Source organism: Leptopilina heterotoma, unplaced genomic scaffold, assembly GCF_015476425.1.
Source record: "Leptopilina heterotoma isolate Lh14 unplaced genomic scaffold, ASM1547642v1 Lhet_54, whole genome shotgun sequence".
NCBI classification, from domain to species: Eukaryota; Metazoa; Arthropoda; class Insecta; order Hymenoptera; family Figitidae; genus Leptopilina; species Leptopilina heterotoma.
The window spans coordinates 3,330,724-3,353,190 of record NW_025111118.1 but is presented as its reverse complement, the minus strand read 5'-3'; the positions used below and the strand labels follow the sequence as shown (position 1 = coordinate 3,353,190).

The 22,467-nt window shown below is 25.6% G+C and overlaps 2 protein-coding genes and 1 long non-coding RNA gene across 14 annotated transcripts in view; 1 reads left to right on the top strand and 2 right to left on the bottom strand.

The window, feature by feature from the left end:
• Positions 1-7,438, bottom strand: part of LOC122508484 (nephrin-like) — a 403,257-nt gene extending 395,819 nt beyond the window's left edge. For 4 of the 12 annotated variants that reach the window (XM_043621870.1, XM_043621864.1, XM_043621872.1 and 1 more), the window contains exon 1: positions 1,008-2,837. In XM_043621870.1, coding sequence (XP_043477805.1) covers positions 1,008-1,098 — 91 coding nt within the window. In that variant the 5' untranslated portion in view covers positions 1,099-2,837. The other 8 variants (XM_043621873.1, XM_043621876.1, XM_043621875.1 and 5 more) reach the window with 6 other exon arrangements.
• Positions 7,439-8,622: 1,184 nt separating this feature from the next.
• LOC122508470 (cell wall protein IFF6-like) lies at positions 8,623-10,518 on the bottom strand. Its single transcript, XM_043621839.1, has 3 exons — positions 10,375-10,518; positions 10,143-10,278; positions 8,623-9,748 (listed from the first exon to the last, which is right to left on the bottom strand). Exons 2-3 carry the CDS (start codon positions 10,263-10,265, stop codon positions 8,882-8,884), a joined length of 990 nt encoding a protein of 329 aa, XP_043477774.1. The 5' UTR covers positions 10,266-10,278; positions 10,375-10,518; the 3' UTR covers positions 8,623-8,881.
• Positions 10,519-10,520: 2 nt separating this feature from the next.
• On the top strand, positions 10,521-18,027 carry LOC122508471. Its single transcript, XR_006302235.1, has 3 exons — positions 10,521-10,596; positions 12,473-12,803; positions 17,377-18,027. It is a non-coding gene; the product is annotated as an uncharacterized LOC122508471 (long non-coding RNA).
• Positions 18,028-22,467: the final 4,440 nt, after the last annotated feature.

Here is a 22,467-nt window from a genome sequence, read left to right as displayed (position 1 = left end):
TTATAAAATTTCTATCAAAGAATCTTTTTTTAATATCTAACGCAATTTTAATAGAAAAATATTTTTTCTTCCAAATCGTTGGCGTTATGAACTTTGACAACGTGAAAACTAGCGAAAAATCTGTCAAAAAAAGCGTTGCAGCTTATTTTAATATTTGACAATTTTTTCCGAACAATTTTTAGTAAAAACTTAATAAAATTCTTATTTTAATATTTGACTATTTTCTCCGAATATATTTTAGTAAAAACTTGATAAAAGTCTTAAAATTTCTTTTAGAAGCACATTATAGTTTAAAAAGTTGTTTAAAAATACAAACATCAATTTATGATCTATTCTTGACTTATTACCTTCAAGTTCATGCCAAAAAAAAACTGGTTATTCCAGCTTCAATTGCAAGCGTTACCCTGTTATTCAGATATATATGTATTTCTCTAGAATAGATTGATGTATCTGACAGCTAATGCTTATCAGAAACTGGATCAACCAGTCCTGAAACGTGTTTTCCAAAGAAAAGAAATGCTGGGTAAATATCTACAATTTTCAAGCAATCAGAAAGAATTGTATAAACTTTCAAGTCTGACAAATTATTAACTAGTTTGATATTATAATTGATGCGAAATTCTATTTTTGACATTTAAGTTGGTAAACTTGTGAATAATTTTATTTACGCAATTACTTAATAAGAAATAATTCTTTTTTTTTCAAATTTTTGCGATAATTTCGAGGAAAATTTGAATGATAGGTAAATTATTTTACAACTAAAATATTGTGGTTTAAGACAAACTGGGAAGCCAGTTTGTTTTTGCTATAAAGTATACCCAACCCAGTTGTTTTATCTCATAAACCCGGGGATGAAACACCATTGGAACGGAGGTACAGAGGACATACTTGCACGTATTAACCGGACCGTTAAACTTGGTTTAATGGTCCAGGAACGTGACTATCCTGATAGCACAAGTAATAGACTTTCCACAATTGAAATTAATGAAGGTAGCAAAAGATTTTACCTTTAACAACAGGAGTAGTACAGAAGACGACCAGCAACAGCAACTTCATTTTCAGCATCACCACAGCTCTAGATCCTATTTGTCCCTCCATGATTCTTGATTCTCCAAACACACTTTTAATTATTTTCCTTCAGCAATCACTTGTAATACCCGAAACACTAAACACAACAATTAAATAAAAAATTGTCCACGTGTTATTCAAAATCATCGAAATGACAATACGTCAACACTATAATTATAATAAAACACTTGATTTTAACACTCCGCGAACTTTTATTTTTAATTCTAACCTCAAAGAATGTTTCTTTTTCTCTTCAGAACATTGTTCGTTTAATCTATTTTCAAAAACACAAACTATTTTCTTCGAATGTAAACAAAAAATTGACACGCGACTTTCTTCTCATCTCATTATCCTCCTTAATTGGATATTCGATCTTGACCGTCATTCGAATAAGAAATCAATAGAGTCCAAGTTCTTAAAAAGTATCACTGATCTTGAACTTTAAATCCATTTTCGTTGCACACTATAGAAATTCCAGGCCCATTGAAATCCAGAATTCAGAAATCCAGGAGATGAAAGCGTTTCACACGGATGGTCGAGCGCGCAAGTCAGATTCGTGAGTCAATGACACTGGACTGGTAGCATGCAGGTTTATATGTAACGTTTACTACCGGCGACAAAACACCCACTAACTCACATCATGAGGGACATAACCTGCCACGACATTCCGGATTTTCGGGATAATTCTCTCAATCCCACCGGTACCGTCCATCAACTGCCTCTGGGCTTTTGATCTCTAGCGCGCGCGGCCAATAAAACAAAAGTCCCCCTTTTACGCCCGATTGGAAAATCTACTTTTCTTCTCCAATTCTCAGGATCGATTCAAGTTCACGTGCTCGGTCAACCTCATCTCTCTCGTGCTTGCCAAAGAGTAAGAGATGAGTTTGACAGTTAAAAGTCCATCAATACACGCCCCAATCACGCGACTTTTCCATCCAAACATAAGACGATCCTTAATTTCATTTTCCTTGAATAAAATTTCATTTCCTTTCCCCTTCACTTCCACGACAATACTGAAACAATCAGAAAAAAAAGACGATAACAGAAAACAAATTCACAACAATGACACCATAAATCCTTATTGTACTGTCACAGGTTATGTCACTTATTTTTTTTTTTTTCAACACATGTGGGAAAAAAAACAAAACTAAAAAACTCCCGCGAATAAACACTATTTTGATCGATTTTTTCTTTTAACAAGATTTTGCAATATATTGAATTTTAACGGCATTCGTAATCCCGCTGGATAAAGACTTACACGTATGTACGCGGCTCACTCGGGAGTGCTCGAGAGTAAAGTGAACTGCCGGTGAAAGGGAGGGTAAGAGGCCTCTGCCCCCGCAGAGATCGACGGAAAGAACCGGGTAAAGCCGAAGTTGAACGACACACGGTCGAGCAGCATCCCGACCCGTGCCCAACCCCCTGGACCAGCAAGCCGGCGACGCCGACGCTCTCTCTGCCCTACCTCTGTCCACGACATAAACACTTCTCTTTTCCGACGACCCAGGCTCCCGGTCATGAGATTTGATCGCACTTATTGTTTCTTCCTTCTGCACCCCCCTTTTAGATCGTATACTTGTTAATGGGAGTCTGATTTTCACAAATGTCTTATTTTGAAATATTTTACTGTCATTTTACACTCAAACACTATATAGGTCGAATAAAAATTATGAAAAATGTATACGAGACAACGAAAAATTGACGATAATTCCCAAGGCCCTTAAAGATTTTAAGGTTATGTTCGTTTTAGTTCTTTCTATTCGATATTTCTCCGAGATATGAAAATAATTTCAATTGCGATAAAATACACAAATTAAATAGATTTCGGTACGAATTTTTCACAAATACAGGGCTCGAACCACTGAAAGTATTTAAAAATACGAGTTTTACGGACCAAAAATGAAAAATTGCGGACCAATTGCTGACAAAAATATAACTAGTCCGAGTCAAATAAGAGAACAATAATTTTACTTAAAACAATAAATTAAATTTTTTATATAACTATAAAACATGAAGAAAACGATCGATTTCTTCATGTTTTATAATAATTAAAGATGAGTGATAAAATCATTTACAATTCATCTATTATTTATAAGAATTTTAAACTAAAGTTCTTCTTTAAATCAATTATTTTTTATAATTTTCAAAAAAGTTCTTCCACAATTTTCAAATCCATTTATTTACAATATTCAATTTTTCGAAATTTCAATTATTCGTAAATTCTTCAACTAAATATATATTAGAAAATAAAAACTTCAAAGAATATAAAAAAAAATCCGCAATTAAACTTTCACAAAAAAATTAATTCCACAGAATTGTTAGTATTTTAACTGAAATCCATTTTTAAATCAATTTTTATGAGAAAATTCTACTAGAATTAAATTATTTAAATACAAAAATAAATAATTTATTGAATAATTGCATATTTCTTAAAATTGAATTCTTATAAAGAACTGTACCAATAAATTTTTAAATAATTGAATTCTTTTGACGAATTTTAATAAAATTTTTAAGAATAATTACATTTTTTCGAGGAAATTCTGCAATGAGCTTCATTATTTATCAAAATAATTGAATTACTAATAAGAATTTCAATATTTACCAAAATAATTGAATCCCTGTTAAAATTTTATTATTTTTGAAAATAATTGAAATTTTGCCAAGAATTTTATTAAAATTTTTGAAAATAATTTCAAGTATTCGCAAAATCTTCAATTAAATAAACATTTGAAAATAAAAACTTGAAATAATATTATAAAAATTTAATTAAACTTATTCAAAAAAATTAATTTCAAAATTCAATTATTTTTAAAAATTCACGCTATTGCTTTTAATATTCAATTATTATCTAAAATTTTAACTGAAATTAATTTTTATTAGAAAATTCTACTAGAATTAAATTATTTAAATACCTACAAAAATAAATAATTTATTGAATAGTTGAATGTTTCTTAAAATTCAATTGCTATAAAGAATCGTTATCAACAAATTTTCAAATAATTGAATTCTATCAACGAATTTCAATAAAATTTTTAAGAATAATTACATTTTTCGAGAAATTAAATTAATTAATTAATTAATTAAATTTATGCAATAATTTATAACTTTTACAAAATTGAATTTGAGAAATTAAATTAATTAATTAATTAATTTTAATTAATTAAATTTATGTAATTTATAATTTGTAACTTTTACAAAATTGAATTTTTTTCGTGTTTCTAAGTAAACATCTTCTATAAATCCATTATTTTTTAATAATTATTGAAAATATTCTTTAGGAATTTTCAAATTCATTTGTTTACAATTCAATTTTACAAAATTTCAATTATTCGTAAATTCTTCAATTAAATATTTAGTAGAAAATAAAAACCTAAAATAATTTTTTAAAAAATCCGCATTTTGACGAATTTTAATTAAATTTTCGAGAATTTTTTCGAGGAATTCGATTAAAAATAATTGAAATTATGCAATTAGTTTTATTATTTATGATAATTGAATGCGTAAAAAAAATTTATTTTTTACGAAAATAATTGAATCCCCGTAAAAATTTTATTATTTATGAAAATAATTCAATGATTGCGAAGAAATTTAAAAAAAAAATTATTATTAATTAAATTCCTGTGAAATTTTTATTATTTTTTGAAAATAATTAAAAGTTTTTCTAGAATTTAATAAAAATTTTTTTTTAAATAATTGAAAACTTTTAGAAAATTTGATGAAAATAGTAGATATTGGAAATTATTGAATTAAAGAAAATTTTTGAAAATTAATAGAAATTTTGCCGAAAATGTTATTAAAATTTTTGAAAATAATTGAATTTCGTAGAATTTAAATATTTCTAAAGATAATTGAAATTTTGACCAGAATTAAAAAAAAAATTTTAATATAGTTGAATTTCTGCGAAGAATTTTATTACTTTTGAAAATAATTGATTTTCTGCAATCATTTATAGTTTCACTAAAATTATCCAAATTATATCGTACATTTTACGTACCTAGTTCGAGCCCTGCAGATAGATAATAAAAATAATGAATAATTACACTTTTCTCACGAAATCCATTGTTGGCCATGAGAACGCTTTTAATTACAATCTAAAATTACGATTTTTCCGGAAAATATTCAATTTCTAGTAAAATTTATTTAATATTACGGCAAAAAACACAAACTAAATACTTCGCGACTAGGAAAGTGGTATAAACAATGGAAAAACTTTAAAGGAGCAAATTTTCACGGCGCGTCACTTAATATTGTCATCTACTCTGAATGTTTTTTTTTACAATGGTACTTTTATTACTATATAACAGTGGGGGCGTTAATTATTCACTCGACCAACAACAATAATATCCCTATCTAATATTGCAATAAAGAACTATTATTATTAAAGAACAGCTGACAGGTGAAAAACAATGTTCCTTACTAATTGGGTTGATGGTTTCGAACTTACTCGACAGATGGCGCTAGTAGGAAACGAAAAAAAGACTGAATCGATAAAAATATCCAATATAATGAATTTTTATAAAATTCCTATTAAATTTATCACAAATTATGAATGAGATGCTTTAGGATAAAGAATTTTTACAAACGGATGGCAAAAATAGGGAATAATTACCTTTTTCAAGAAGCACTTTGTTGGCAATGGGAACGCGTCGTTAGTTTCTGTAAATTTACGATTTTTTTGTAAAGTGATCCAATTTTGTGAACAATTTCTTCTATTTACGGCAAAAGAACACGAATTCAACCCTTCGGGACATTAAAACATTACTAAAATGTGCGAAATAACAAAAAAAATGAGGGAGTAAATTTTCATGATGCGACAATCAAGATGGCGTCGCTTGCTTTGGGCGTGGCCGCTTTGTTGGTAATAATGGTGGGAGGTTGGGGTTTCCAATTTACTCAACAGGTGGCGCCACGAGTAAATAAAAGAAAAAGTCGATAAAAATAATCAATTTTCATTAAATTCACGATGAATTTACATATAATATTAAGAATCATAGATGCTTCACGATAAATAATTTTTACAAGTAGATGGCAAAAATACGGAATTAATTACCTTTTTCACGAAGCACTTTGTTGGCAAAGGGGACGCGTCATTATAGTTTCTCAAAATTTACGATTTTTATGTAAACTGATCCAATTTATTCTATATTACGACAAAAGAACACGAATTTAACACTTTGGGACATTAAAACATTACTAAAGTATTCGAAATAACGGAAAAATAAAGGGAGTAAATTTTCATGATGCGACATGCAAGATGGCGTCGCTTGCTTTGGGCGCGGCCGCTTTGTTGGTAGTAATGGTGGGGGGTTGGATTTCGAATTTACTCAACAGTTGGCGCTAGTAGTAAATACAAAAAAGAAAAATCGATAAAAATAATCAATTATTTCATTAAATTCAAGATGAATTTACATAATATTAAGAATCAGATGCTTCACGATAAATAATTTTTGCAAGTAGATGGCGAAAATACGGAATTAATTACCTTTTCCATGAAGCACTTTGTTGGCAAAGGGAACGCGTCATAATTTCTGTACATTGGCGATTTTTATGTAAAATCTCCGATTTCTAGAACAATTTATTCTATATTAAGTTGAAAAAAAGAAATTCGAGTACTTTGCGACACAAACATTATACTAAAATAGACAAAATCACGAAAATTTTTACGGAGCGACATTGAATGAGGCGTGGCACTTTTGGCGGTTTTATTTTACTTCCGATAATAGTGGGGACGCTACGACCAGTGAAAACGCATTGTAGCAAAAACGAATTCTTATTGGTGGACAACTTTGAAACCGGAAGTGGACTATGTTGCTTAGGAATTGGGTACGTAGTTACAAGTTGAGTCGACAGGTGGCACTGTCAGTAAACTGCAGTAAGCGAAAGAAAGTTGAGTGTTGATCAATAAAAATCGTCAATATAATCAGTATTAATCAAATTTGCAATGAATTTATATATTGTTTCTCAGTTTGAGACGAAAATATTCCATTCCTTACACTGGAATAAATATGCGTTTGTATAAAACTCCACTGATTCAAAAAAAGCAGATGATGGAAATTGGAGATTGCAACCTGCCAACCTAACCTCAAATGTCTGTCAAATATTCTTTCAAATTGTTTAGAAATTATCAAAAGGAGATGCAATATTGTTGTAATTTCATCAAAATAGGAGGAAAAATTGAAAGTAAGTATGTAAATGTTGATTATTATGATGTTCTGACTGAATCATAAGCAACGCCATGCCATTGGCAATAAGGTCGAAAAAATCATTTTACTTTGACTAAAATATTTCATTTATCATTTTATTGTAAGATGTTGAATATTTTCTTAATTAACATCTTTTTGAAATGTATAATTTTTCTAATTGTAAATATCTATATTTAATTTCGAACTGATATCTCCTCTTTATCATTAAATTACTAATTAAAATTTTCGAATAAAAAAAAATAAAATGGAAAATAAATTGTTCATTATTGAATAAGCAGATGTTTCGAAATCCAGCTCATTATCACATTTACTACTTGATTTATTAAAAGATAAAGTGTCATTAATTGAGAGAAATACCTCAATTATTGGCGAAAAGACTAATATTAAAATGGGATATTTCACTTTGAGAAAAATATAAATTCCAACAGATATAATTGAAAACAGCAAGAATATAATTTTTATTTAATTTTTTTCTAGTACATTCTATATATATAGTTTTTTTTTACAGTTTAATTCGACACAATTGTTTGAAATAAAAACTTTGACAAATCATTTAATAATACATATCGGTGAGTTTGTGAGACGAAAATTATTTTTCTAGAGTTTAAATAAAAGACGAAAAAATTATGAGAACCAGTGGTGGCAGAGGCAGTGATTGAAATTTAATTTTTTTTTTTTAATTAAAAAATAGGTATAGAAGCATATAGTAAAATTTTAACACTTTCGTTTCTGAAAAACTTTTGATAAATTTTTTTTGTCTCTCGACGAAGTCTGTTCTGAATAAACAACCATTCTGCCACCTCTAGATGAGAATAATAATCTAAATTGCTATAAGAGAAATCGAAAAGTAGAACAACTTTGTATGTAAATTTCTATTCAAAGAAAATAAAACAAAAATTATAATTATTTATAAATATAATTATAAAATATGATTACACATAAAAATCGAAATAATATTTTTCATAGCCAAATATGATAATTGATATTATTTTTTTGTAATATACTGGACTTTGTCGAGTTGAATAGAAATTGAACAAAAATAACTTTTGCAGGTAAAATAATTTTTACTAAATTTTATATTTTACTCTCTAAAACTGAATCAGTGAAATTTGACTGAGAATCAGTGACTCTATTCTCGCGATTTAAATCAGTGAATTTTCACTGAAGATCAGTTAAAAATGATTGAAATTTCAGTCATTTTTCACTGATTGGCCAATTAAAAAATAACTGAAATTTTCAATATATGTGACAGAAATTTTCAGTAATTTTTTAATTGGCGAATCAGTGGAAAATGACTGAAATTTCAGTTATTTTTAACTGATTTTCAGTGAAATTCCACTGATTCAAATCGCGAGAATAGAGTCACTGATTCTCAGTCAAATTTCACTAATTGTCAGTAGAATTTCACTGATTCAGATTTAGAGAGTATAATTTTGATTTTAGAAAATTAGGCAATTTAAAAAAAATTGTTTTTGACATTTTGTAATTAATGAAGTTCTGTTGTTCTACCTTTAATCGAAAACGTCTAAATTAAATATTTTTCCTAATTATCGCAGTCGTCTTTGATTGGAATAGTTTCCACATTCAGTCACTTGTAATTACAAAGAAATTTATTGAGTTTCAGATCCTTCACTGGGTTCTTCTGGCTCTGGTTCGGGCTCAGGTTCGGGTTCAGGTTCGGGTTCTGGCTCAGGTTCGGGCTCTGGTTCTGGCTCAGGTTCGGGCTCAGGTTCGGGCTCTGGTTCAGGTTCGGGCTCTGGTTCGGGTTCAGGTTCTGGCTCGGGCTCAGGTTCAGGCTCTGGTTCGGGTTCAGGTTCAGGTTCTGGTTCGGGCTCAGGTTCTGGCTCGGGCTCAGGCTCTGGTTCGGGTTCAGGTTCTGGTTCGGGCTCAGGTTCAGGCTCTGGCTCTGGTTGTTCACCAGAATTGGCACCACCACTCGAGTTCGATCCTTCACCGGAATTGTCACCCCCACTTGCATTACTTCCTTCTCCGGAATTCGATGCTCCATTGCCATTGTCCTCGGAACTTGAGTTTGAACCTTCGCCGGAATTTGCACCACCACTTGAATTACTTCCTTCTCCAGAATTTGAACCTCCTCCATTTCCATTATTTTCGGAACTTGAGTTTGAACCTTCACCGGAATTTGAACCGTTGCCACCGTTCGATCCGGAACCTTCGCCTGAATTTCCTGCATTTGATCCATCACCGGAATTTTCTCCCGAATTATTTGGGGTTTCGTTAGATGATCCACTGGGATTTTCTCCCGAATTATTTGGGGTTTCGTTAGACGATCCACCGGGATTTTCTCCCGAATTATTTGGAGTTTCGTTAGATGATCCACCGGAAATTTCACCAGAATCGGAACCGTCTGGTATGGCCTCGGTCGTTGTTGTTGTAGAGGTTGTTTTGATTTTCGTACAACGTCCAGCCCATGGATTACATATAAATGGCTTGCAACACTGGTCCGGACCGTTACACTAAATAAAGAAAATTCCTCTATTAAATGTCGTGTGACCGCAACGGTTTTAATTATTTGTGTCTAGATTCCACTAAACTCCAGGCTTAAGTGGTATGCAAACCACTTTACCACACACGGCGGTCGCTCTATGATGTCATTTATTATAAAAGCAATTTTACATTTTCTTTTCATGAAATCAATATTACTAATTAATTTTTTTTTCTATTAAATTCATTAATATTTTAATATCTTTTAGCGAAATTAAAATTATGAAATCGATTTTATAGTCTAATTCAAATTTAATTTAATTAAAATTTATTAAAATTTAATTGACAATTAAATCAAAGTTAATTTCAATTTAATTAACAATTGAAATTTTCAAAGTGAAAATTTCAACTATTTTTGAAACTCACGATAAAGCCTGGTGGTCTACACTTCCAATCCCATGGATTTGGTGGCCAATCCCATGGTCCAGCAGGGACAGCATTAACTGCTATCACAAATGTCAAAAGACACAGGATAGCTATAACTTTCATTTTGATTTGTAGCCTAGAAATTAAAAAATTTTGTTAAAACTATTTAAATTGATTTGACTGCTTTAATATTATAAAACAATTGTAAAATTTAATTTCTATAATTACACACTTTTATTAGAATATTTTATTAACAATTTTCGTTTCTTTTGCAGATGACTCTGTATGACTGATTGAATTAGATGCGAGCTGCAGTTTATATATCTTGATTGAAGAAGAAATCAGGTGACTAATAGAATACTGCATTTTTTGCACCTTGATGATAACGAACTGATTAAAAGATGGCCTTAGTTATTATTATGTGGAAATCAATTTCTCTGGAATCGCTAAAGTGGTAAATAAATCTGGAATACGCAATTACTCTGAAAATAGCTGACAACTTTGACAACAATACATTTTCCTGATTTAATTTTTATGCACTTTTATCATAGTTTACAATATGACTAATAAATTTTTCGTATTAATATAGAAAATATAATTAAATGTGTTTACATTCAATTATGTTAAAATATTTTATAAATAAATTTTAAATATTTTATTCTATTAAAAAAAAGTTCAATTAGTTTATTTGTTAATATCTTTATTATTTAGAATTTTTTATTTTCTTGAATTCTACTTTATATTATTTTAATTTTAATAATTCAGTAAATAATAATTTTCTATTATATAATTTTTTATAATTCTTTAATTTCTATAATTTTCTAATTATTTAATTTGTTAAAATCTCTATTATTGGCAATTTTTTTATCTTCTTGCATTCTACTTTTTATTTCGTATATTTTAATTTTAATAATTTGCTAAAAACTAATTTGAATAATTTATTAATTAATAGAAAATTATTAAATAATTAAAATTATCTTTTAGCGAATTATTAACATTTCTTAAAATAGTTTTCTAAACTTTCTATTCAAAAAATCCATTATTTAATTTGTTAATATTTCTATATTATAATTGTATAATTTTTTATCTTCTTGCATTCAACTTCTTATTTTTCAAATTTTAGTTTTAATAATTTGATAAAAAGTAATATTCAATTCAATAATTCTGAATAATTAATAAAAAAAAATGTATTTCCTTATGTTTGTTTCTTGGAATCATTTTCTAGTCTTTCTATTAAAAATTTTTCATTATTTTATTTGTTATATCTCTATTGTTTGCTGTTTTTTATCTTCTTGTTTTCTACTTTTTATTTCTTAAATTTCAATTTTAATAACGTTTGTTTCTTGAAAATATTTTCTAGGCTTTCTAATAAAAATATATAATTTTTTTGTTTCATTTTTTTAAGATGAAAAATTGCTAATAATACCTAAAGATTAATATCTCTCCAATATTTTTATTCATCAAATAAATAAAAAATTAAAAACAATAGAGATTAATATCTCTATTATTTAAATTTTTTATATTCTTCCATTCTACTTTTTATTTCTTAAATTTTAATTTAGAAATTTAATTTAAATAATTTAATAATTTCTCTGTCATTAATAGAAAATTTTATTTCCGCATATTTGCATTTTATTTATTCTTTAAATACAACGTAATAATCTTAATTTTACATATTTTTATTATTGAGTAAGTTAATTAAATTGCTAACTACTAAATAAATTGTCTATAATAATTTTGTTATTAAAGTAGTTAAATTAAAATATTAAATTTCTTTGCGGTTGTAAATTAAAATTTGTGAAGGGTTTCTAAAAACAGGAAAAACTATTTAACATTTTTATTTACAATAAGAGGAAATATTGGCTTCTCGAGAAAGATCACATAACTTGTTTACAATTAATCATTAACGATATAAGTGTCAAGTAGCCCTTAAACCAGTTTTCTTCCACTTGACGTAAGCGCACTTTCCTCGAGGTTAACATTAGATTATAATCAATCATTATTAAATAATTTTCATTGAATTGATTACTAATATTTTATCGAGATAAAAAAATGCATTCTCTAATATTTTTTAATCAATATTTTCCACAATTTCCGAATTTTATAACTTTAAATTTACAATTCTTTGTTTACTTTTTTACAATTAGTTTTTTTGTTGTGGGAATTAATTTAAATTAATTTAATTTTCTTAGTTTTATTTTTTCCTTTTCTCTTATTGTAAATGTAATTAATTTTACCCTGTTCTTTCGGTTTTCAAAAAATATTAAAAATATTCTCGTTTATCATTAATTTTGCTTAGGAAATTAATTACATTTTAATTTCTTTTATAGGATGGATAATGTTCATCTAAAGCGAATGGTCACCATTAGAAATATATGTACTGCAATTAATCTATAAAGAGTGAGCTTGAAAATACAATTTTGGAGAAAAGGCGTAAAGGCAGTTGATTGTCGTTCAAATCCAGTTCATGTTTTTGCCCGAAAATAGTTCAAGTGAAACAACTGGAAAGAAGGTATGGAATAAGGATCTCCTATAAGGAGAACGTAGAGACGAGGGTGTCACAAGCGAGAAACAGGTGGAAGGCTAATGCCCGGAAACGCCTTGTGCACTTCCTACTAAGCGTGGGAATTTAATTAAAACGGCAGCAACGATCACGGCAAGGTAAACTTTTAATTCGTTATACTAATGCATCTTGATGAATAACAAAAATATATCTTAAGATTTTTTCCTCCCTTCTTTTTTTTTGATTCAAGAAAAGTTTTTTTAAAATAGATTTTAATTAATTAAATTTGGATAATAATTCTTGAAAGTTATTGCTGCTTATTAAAATTGCATGGTTGTTTAATTTTCCGTTGCGAAAATCAATTTGTCTTGGTTTCGAAGGAGGTAAAAATATTATGTTCTCAGTTATTTTTGATTCTCATAAGATTTCATCTTCCACTTTTTTAAAAAACGAATTAAAATTTTAGTTATTAAACAAATAATATTTTTATTAAATAATAAAATTTTTTTAAATTATTCTCAGTAGAGAATAAATTAAATTCAAGCTTTTTAAAATTTAATATACGAAATTCTTAGGTAATTTTATCATCTTCGTCTTCATTTTAAACTAATTTGTTATATTTTCTTTTTCGTTTTTAAATTTCTATATTTACGATGATTAAATTATTATTAAAAAATTTCTGACATAAATTCAGTCATAGTTTTTCTACATTTAATAGTAATAATTACTTTAAACATACGAGTATTTAAAATATTTTTAAGTAATAAATATTTATTAATTATACTATCTATTCATAAAAGAGTAAGTAACTAATTAATTATTGCAATGACTTTTATAAATTCCAAACAAAAATTAAGGTATAATTTTTCTAAATTTAACATATTAATAATTAATAATTAAATTATTATTAATTAATAATTATTTTGAAGAAATAAATTATTAAAAATATATTTAAATAATAAATATTTATTATTTAGTAACTATTTGTAAAAGAGTAATCAATTTAATTTATTATTGCAAAGATTATTTTTTTATAAACAACTACTTGCTAAATATTAATTTATTAATGAATTATATTAATTATTTCTTTAATTCGATTAAATTAATTTCGAAAATTAATCCAGTAGTTGGTATTTTTAATAAATTATTTACCAATTTAAAATTATTTAAATAAACTCATTATTTGTTTAAACAATTTTTTAATTAATATTGAAAATTAAAAACTTGACAAAAGTATAAAAAATGAAATTTTGGTTTGAATTTTGCCGCTAATTTCAACTTGTAGTTGCGCATGCGCAATAGTCGATAGGTCGATCGATTTATCTATTGCTAATTTCAGTTCGTAGATTGCGTTTAACCGTTTTGTGTTGCGAATTTTTTCGCTCCTTTTTCTTTCGTCTTTTTATAATAAAATATCGAGTGAAAGTAATAGTGTTTAATTGATTCTTGTGATATTTATCATCTTTAAGATGTATAGATAAAATGTGAAGCAGGATTGCCTAAATAGCATTAAGTTTTTGTCGGATAGTAAAAAAGTATAAGCAATATTGTCGTGTTGCTCACAGTTTGCAATTCTGCCCTAACGAATTCAAGGCTCAACTTGGTAATTATGCAATTTTTATATCACTCTGCTTAATTTATTCCCATTATTGAATATAAATTAGTAAAACGTTTGATAAATATAAGGTCAAATGATCAAAAATTGTCGAAAAGCCCACTTTTCTGTTTAATGTTGTACAGGGCGTTTTGCGCGGGAAAACACTTTCTTGTCGGTGTCCATCTTTGTCAATGTTCATATTTCTTTTAATTGTTTATTTAAATAGTTCATGGTAAATAAATTAAAGTTTGTTCAAATTTATTATTAACAAATTCTTAGGTAATTTTTTTATCTCCGTCTTTATTTTGTCAATTTAGAAAAAAAAAATTTATGGCTTTTGTAATATTTTTTATAACATTAATAATTTTATAACTATTTTATAATAATTTTTTCTAAATTTCTAATTGCGGTGATATTATTATTAAATTATTTATTTAACTTATTAATTTAATAGTAATAGTAATACTAATAATAATAATAATTTCTAAATATTACAATATTATTTAGTAATTTAAAATTATTTAAATGAACTAGTGTATTTGTTCAAACAATTTTATTAATTAATTAATACAGATTTTGAAAATTATTTTGTCAAAAATAACAAAAATAAAATTTTTAGTTTGAATTTCGCGGCTGCTGTAACTCAGGCGCATGAGCAGTTAAAAGTTTAGGTTGGCAGTCTTGTCAATTAGTTAATAGTTTCATCGAACGCTAACTTCAGTTTGTGGATTTCGTTTAACGGTTTTCGTGTCGCAATTTTTTCGCTCCTTTTTTTTCGCGTTTTTTGTAATAAATATCGAGTAGAAGTGATCGTGTTCAATTGATTCTTGTGATATTTGTTGTCGTTAAGATGATTAGATAAAAATTCAAGCAGGATTGCCTAAAAAAGATCAAATTTTCTTTGGATAATAGGAAAGTCGCAGAGTCCCAATACATTCTGCCGTTGCCTGCAACTTGCAATTCTTTTTCGATGATTTCATGGAAAAACAAAGTAAATGTACAATTTCTATATTAATCTACTTAATTTATTTTCAGTATTGAACATAAACATATTTTAAGTATTTGAAAATTAAGTGAAAATGGAAAATTTTTACTTTGGTGTATAGTACTGTACAAGGCAGTTTGCGCGGGAAATCATTTTCTCATTGGCGTCCATCTTTGTCAATGTTCTTATTTCATTTAATTGTTGATTTAAATATTAATTTTTGAAATTTTTGCAAATAGTTTAACTATTTGTAAATAATTAATAAATAAATAATTTTAATTTAATAAATAAATAATTTCTACAATCTATTAATAATCGTTTTATTCCGGTAATTTGTTCTTAGTTGGAAATCATTTATTGTTTAATTTTTTGTTTGCTAAGTTTTTAAATAATTTTTATTTTTAAATTTAAAATTAATGTATTGAAAATCATTGCATTCCTGCAAAGAATTTTATCAAAATATTTGAGAATAATAAATTGAATTCCTTCGAAGAATTTTATTAAAATTTTTGAAAGTAATTGAATTTTATGAACAATTTCTTTCAAATTTTTCAAATAATCATGTTTCTTAATAATTGAAATTAAACATTTAATTATTGAATTTTATTAAAATTTTTAGAAAATAATTAAATTCATCTCAGAATTTTATTACAATTTGGTAAAATAATTTAATTCGCTCAAGGAATTTTATTAAAATATAGAAAATTATTAAATTCTTTTCAAGAATAGACACTATATTAAAGATTTTGAAAATAATTATATTATTTCAAAAAATTTCGTTTTAATTTTACTATTAAAATTTTATTAAAACTGTTAATTGAAAATGAAACTCTTTTACCTAAACAATTTTATTACCCAGATAGCACAACAATTTGCCACAAGTTTGCAGCAAGTTTGCATTGCAAACTTCGAAAATTTGCATGGCAAGTTTGCAGCAAACTTGCGGCAAGTTGTGAAATGTCCGCCTTGTGGCAAGTTTGCATGCAAACTTGCAGAAAACTTGCATGGCAAAGTAAATTAAAATGTCTGCGCAGTAGTTTTATATGCTATATAGAGCTGCGCACTACATTTTGTCACCTTCCCCAAGGGGGAAGGCAACATGTAACAAAATATGTACATTTTGAGTACAAAAAAATTTTTTTGAAAATTTTTAAAGTTTTTAGAAAGTTTTTAAAGTTTTCAGAAAGTTTTCAGCAAGTTTGTTACAACTTTTCTGCAAGTTTTCTGTGAAAACTTGTAGCAAGTTTGCATGCAAACTTGCCACAAGGCGGACATTTCACAACTTGCCGCAAGTTTGCTGCAAACTTGCCATGCAAATTTTCAAAGTTTGCAATGCAAACTTGCTGCAAACTTGTGGCAAATTGTTGTGCTATCTGGGTAGTGGTTTTTGGTAAATAATTAAATTCTTTTGAAGAATTTCTTTAAATTTTTTTTAAATAATGTAGTTTTTTCAATAATTTTAATTAAACATTTTTAAAATAATTATTTGAATTAAACAAATAATTTTTTCAACTTTTTAAAAATAATTTTTTCAGTTAATAATTATAATTAAACACGGAAAAAAAATTTTACCTGAAACAAATTTACAAATTTCACTATATTAGCGAAATTTGTTGATGTTTCAGTTAAAACTTTTGCTATTTTAGAGAAACTTATCGCTGGTCCAGGTGAAGCTTTTTTTCCGTGAATATTTGATTATTGAAGTTTATTAAAATTGTATTGAAAATAATTTAATTCATGCGATGAAATTTACTATTTATAAAAATAATTGAATTGTTTCGAAGGATTTATTAAAATTTTAGAGAATAACTATATTTTTTTTAAAGAATTTATAGATATAATTGAATTGTTTCAAAGAATTTATTAAAATTTTAGAAAATAATAGAATTCTTCCAAAGAATGTTATTATTTATAAATATAATTGAATTGTTTCGAAGGATTTATTAAAATTTTAGAAAATGATTTAATTCTTCCGAAGAATGTTATTGTTTATAAAAATTATTGAATTGTTTCGAGGGATTTATTAAATTTTAGAAAATAATAGGATTCTTTCGAAAGATTTATGTATTAAAACTTTAGAATAATTGAATTTTTTCAAAGAATATTGTATTATTTATAAAAATAATTGAATATTTTGTTTTTGTTGCAGGTGTCTTGGAAATAATTCAGTGATGGTGTCCAATTTCTTATTTGGAAATCAAGTGACTAGTTTTGGCCGCACACTAGTCGAAGTCTTAAGTCGAAGAAAAAAAAGAATTGGCTTGAGGAATCGAAGCCAAAATTGGAGAAGAAGAAGAAGAAAAAGAAGAAATCAAGTGAGAAGGGCCGATAAATCGAAAAGGCAGTAGAAGAATTGGCCTTAGTAGTGAAAACCATAAATCGAAGAAATAGAAGAAGAAATCAAGTGAAAAAGTGAATTTTTGGTCAATCTCAATAAAGCCTCTGCGCCTGTTTCAGGTGTTATAGTGATAGTGTGAAAGTGTGAAAGTGTGAAATTTGTGAAAGTGTTTGAAGATGAAGTAATTCATGTACCGTCAACCTCCAGCAAAGTAATTTGGATGGACGACCCATCCGGCGAAGGATATGACAAAGTGAGTCCCTCTTGTCTCCAATATGGTAGGAGGAGATAAGTTGTAATAACGTATTTTGAGTGTCCAATGATCCTGTCAACTTAAAACAATATATGTTCAAGCTCAAAATTAATTAGTTAATTTAAAAACACAGGGTTGCTTCGCAACCTGGAAACCAGGAAAACCTGTAAACGTTAGGGAATTTTATAAATCTTTAAAAAATCTGGAAAAGTCAGGGAATTTTGATCGAAATCCTGGAAAATTGTTGTTTTCCAAAGTTATTGTGCTTATTCTTAAAATCTAATTTTACTTAAATATTTTATAATTAATTCAATTTTAAATGAGTTGCGTTTACAATTTTCATAAATAGATAAACTTCAAAAGGTTGTGATTTGAAATTTTATAAAATTTCAATTTTCAATGAATTTAATTAGAAAAAATCTTTTTGAAAATATTAAGAATTCAAATTTTTCTGAAATTAGTTAAACTTTTTAATATAAATATGTAATTGATTATTAAAAATAATGGATTTACAGAAGAATTTTACTTAAAAACACTAAAAGTAATTGAATTTTGAAGCAATTACAGATGATTGTAGAAATTCAATTATTTTCAAAAAATTTAATAAAATTCTTGGCAAAATTTCAATTATTTTCAAAAACTTTTTTCAATTCAATGTTTTTTAATATCTACAACTTCAATAAAATTTCCAAAAAGAATTCAGTTATTTAAAAAAAAAATTTTATTAAAATTCTACGCAAACGATTAATTATTTTCATAAATAAAAATTTCGCACACATTCAATTATTTACAAATTATTTTCTTAAATTATTATTCAATTATTTTCATAAATAATAAAACTCATCGCAGACTTTCAACTCTTTTTAATACAATTTTAATGGAATTCTTTGTAACAATTCAATTTTTTTTAAAATAATTTTTAAAACATTCCGTAAGTGAGGCTAAATTCGCTCATGTAGGGTAAATTCGCTCAACCAATGTCTATTTTTTAAAATTCGATTAACATACTTTTTAGACAGAAATATTTAAGATTTACAATTGTTTTGGTTAATATAAATGCTAAACTTTAATTTAAAATTTATTTGCAGCAAATTCATTGGTAACTTTCAGTAGAAATTATATTTAAAACACAAGTGAATAATTTTCATATTGAACAAGTAGTATGAAAAAGTAGGGAATAAAGCTTTACTTCAAAATTTTTAAGTTGAATACTTCTGAACATTACATTTCCTGTATCTCCAACATGATTTTCATAAAGCACAAAAATTAAAGCAATAAACAGATTCTGCAAAAAAAACAATTTAAAAAAATTCAAATTTGTTGTGTAAATTTGCTCAGGAAATAAGTCTACAAAAAAGATGTTTGGCCCTGGATATTTTAAGTATGTTAATTAATTTAATTTATAATTCGATTTTTTTAAATAATAGTACTCTTATAACTGAAAATTAAACGATTTAAAACGGTTTAAGCACTAAACTGTCAAACTTAACCTTGTTTTTTATGGTTATGAGTACGTTTGATTGAATGATTGAATCTAATTACTTATTGATATAACAATATTAAATATTTATTCCAATAACTTTGTATATTGTTCTTAATTTTTTTCTTTATTGATTCTAAAGAATATTTAGTTTCATTTTTGCAGATTATAATATATTTTGCCAGAATAATAATGGTGAGCGAATTTACCCATCATTTAAAGGTAAAGTCGCTCACAAAAAAACGGCTTATAAATAATTTTCTGCAACATATTTTAATTTCTTTATGCAGTAATAGGAAAGATAAAGGGTTAAAGATTATATATTTTCAGTGCCAATGTTTATTTTCATCGTTTCCTGAAGTTATTTAAAAAAGAATTGAAAAATTGAGCGAATTTAGCCTCACTTACGGTTCTTCGTATAAATTTAATTAATTTTCAACATTTTAGCTAAATTCAATTATTTTCAATGTTTACTATTTCAATAAAATTTCACAAAAGAATTCAATTATTTAAAAAGAAATTTTAATAAAATTCGTCTCAAGAATTCAATTATTTTCAAAAGTATAATATAATTCTTCACAAAAATTCAATTATGTTAAAAAATTTACAAAAATTCTCGTAAAAATTTCAATTATCTTTACAAATAATAAATTTTTATTTCAAAACTCAATTATTTACAAAAATGTAAGTAAAATTTCTCGTAAAATTTCAATTATTTTTAAAAACTTTCCTCAATTCAATGATTTTTAATTACTTTAATAAAATTTCCCAGAAGAATTCAATTATTTGAAAAAAAATTTAATCAAATTTCTCGAAAAACGAAATTATTCTTAAAAATTTTATTAAAATTTGTCAAGAGAATTTAATTATTTAAAAATTTGTTAATAAAATTCTTTATGAAAATTCAATTTTAAGAATCATTCAATTATTTAATAAAATATTTATTTTTGTATTTAAATAATTGAATTCTTGTGGCCTTTTTTAATAAATATTGATTTAAAAATGAATTTTAGTTAAAATTTTAGATTATATTTAAATATTGAAAGCATTATAGCGTAAATTTTTAGAAAAACTTAATTGAATTTTGAGAAGGTTTCAAATTAAAATCTTTGAAAATTTGAATTTTTCACATTTTTAATTAATAATTCTGTAGAATAAATTTTTTTCACAAAGTTTAATTGAATTTTTTTTCAATTACTTGAAGTTCTTATTTTCTAACATATTTTTGGTAAAATTGAATTGTAAACAAATAGATTTGAAAATTTTCAAGGAACTTTTTAAAAATTATTTTAAAAAACAATTTAAAGATAAATTTTAGTTAAAAATTTTAGAAATGAATAATTGAATCGAAATGATAAAAATAATTTTTGTACAATATTCTTATAATATAAAATAATAATTTTACCAAGTTTTAATTATATATATTATAAAACATGAAGAAAGCGATCATTCCGAGTCGAAGACTCGGTGTGATCGATATCTTCATGTTTTATAATAAATATTCTTGTATATTATTGAATTTCAAATTTTTGAAAATCTTAATTTCTATGAAAAAATAATAATAATTAAATATTTATTTAAAAATGAAGTTATTCATGTTTTCAAATAATTTTACTTTTGAAGAAATTTGTAAATAAATTTGTAGTTTAAAAAACCTGGAAAAGTCAGAGAATTTGAAATGAGCAAAAGCGTGGCAACCCTGAAACAAACTTTTGATAAAATCATATGGGAAAAAAATAGATTTGACTTTTGTTTTCATTTTTTTAATTTATCAAATAGATAAGAAATAATTAAACTAAATTGGAATTACAGTTTCATTTGGCACTCAAATTAAAAAATCACATAGTGAACGTTAATTAAAGATTAATTTCTTTAATTAGCGAACTTTTTACACCATTCTTTTTTTTTCATAAAACAGGAAATTCTTTTCTCGGCACGCAATTTGCAATTCTTTTCAAACATTTTTAGTTTCATCCTTTAAAAATTTCCTTCAATAATTGAATTTATAATTGGATTTTAAAAAGCGCGATTTTCTTTCGTTAAAATATAAACCGGGAAAAGATTCCTGAAAAATGTATTTGTGTATTTTTATTCAGAGACTCTTATGATTATAAATATTTAATGTTTTTTCTATTTTAAAAAAATTATTTTGTTTATAAAATAAATTTCAAAAATTTTGAATATTAAATATAAACGTTTGACAATTAATTTTCAATTTTCAATAATATTTTGCAACTTTAATCAATTTTCGTCTTTATTAATAATTTTTTTGTTTATAAATTAAATTTTTAATAATTATATTCAATTTTAAATACAAATGTTCTATATTCTATAATTTTCAATAAAAATTTGTAACTTTAGTCAATTTTTGTCTTTATTTAAATAATTATTTTCATTGTAAAGTAAATTTTGGAAAATTAATTTTCAATAAATTGTATTCACAAATGTTTAACGATTGATTTTTAATTTTCAACAATAAAAATATTTATAACAAAAAACTACTTATTTTGTTTATAAATAAATTTTTTTTTAATAAATTATAAAAATTAATTTTCAATTTTAAATTTAAAGGTTGAACAATTTATTTTCAATTTTCAATAAAAATTAGTATAACTTTAGTTAATTTTCGATTTTATTAATAATTATATTATTGCCCGTAATATTAAATAAATTGAAAGTAAATAAGTATTTCTTGAATTCCTATTTTAAGTTAAATTTTGATTAAATTATAGCATTTTTTCATTTAATTACATAAATTTTAGAATTCAAATTAAAGTTAAATTGAGTCTCTGAATATAATTTTATTTATATAAATGTGCATGTATATGTGTATAACGTTTTCTGCAATTAGACGTGAAATTTGCAATAAGTGTGAATGTGTTATTGTTTATTTTTGCAGATTTCCATCTATTAGAAATTAAATTAATTATGTCATTAATATACGATTATAAAGTACTAGTCAAATTCAAATGTCCTTTTAAATTAAAGTGGATTATATTTACCGCAGTAAATTTAATTTCCTGAAGTAAATGTTCGTGTAAATTAAATTTATTAAAGGAAATAAACTAAAGTAGATATATAGATTCTTTTTCGAAATAAATTAAAGTATAAAGAAATTTTGTTTTCTATTTATTTAACTTTTATCAAAGCGGAAAATTTCTCTTTTGAT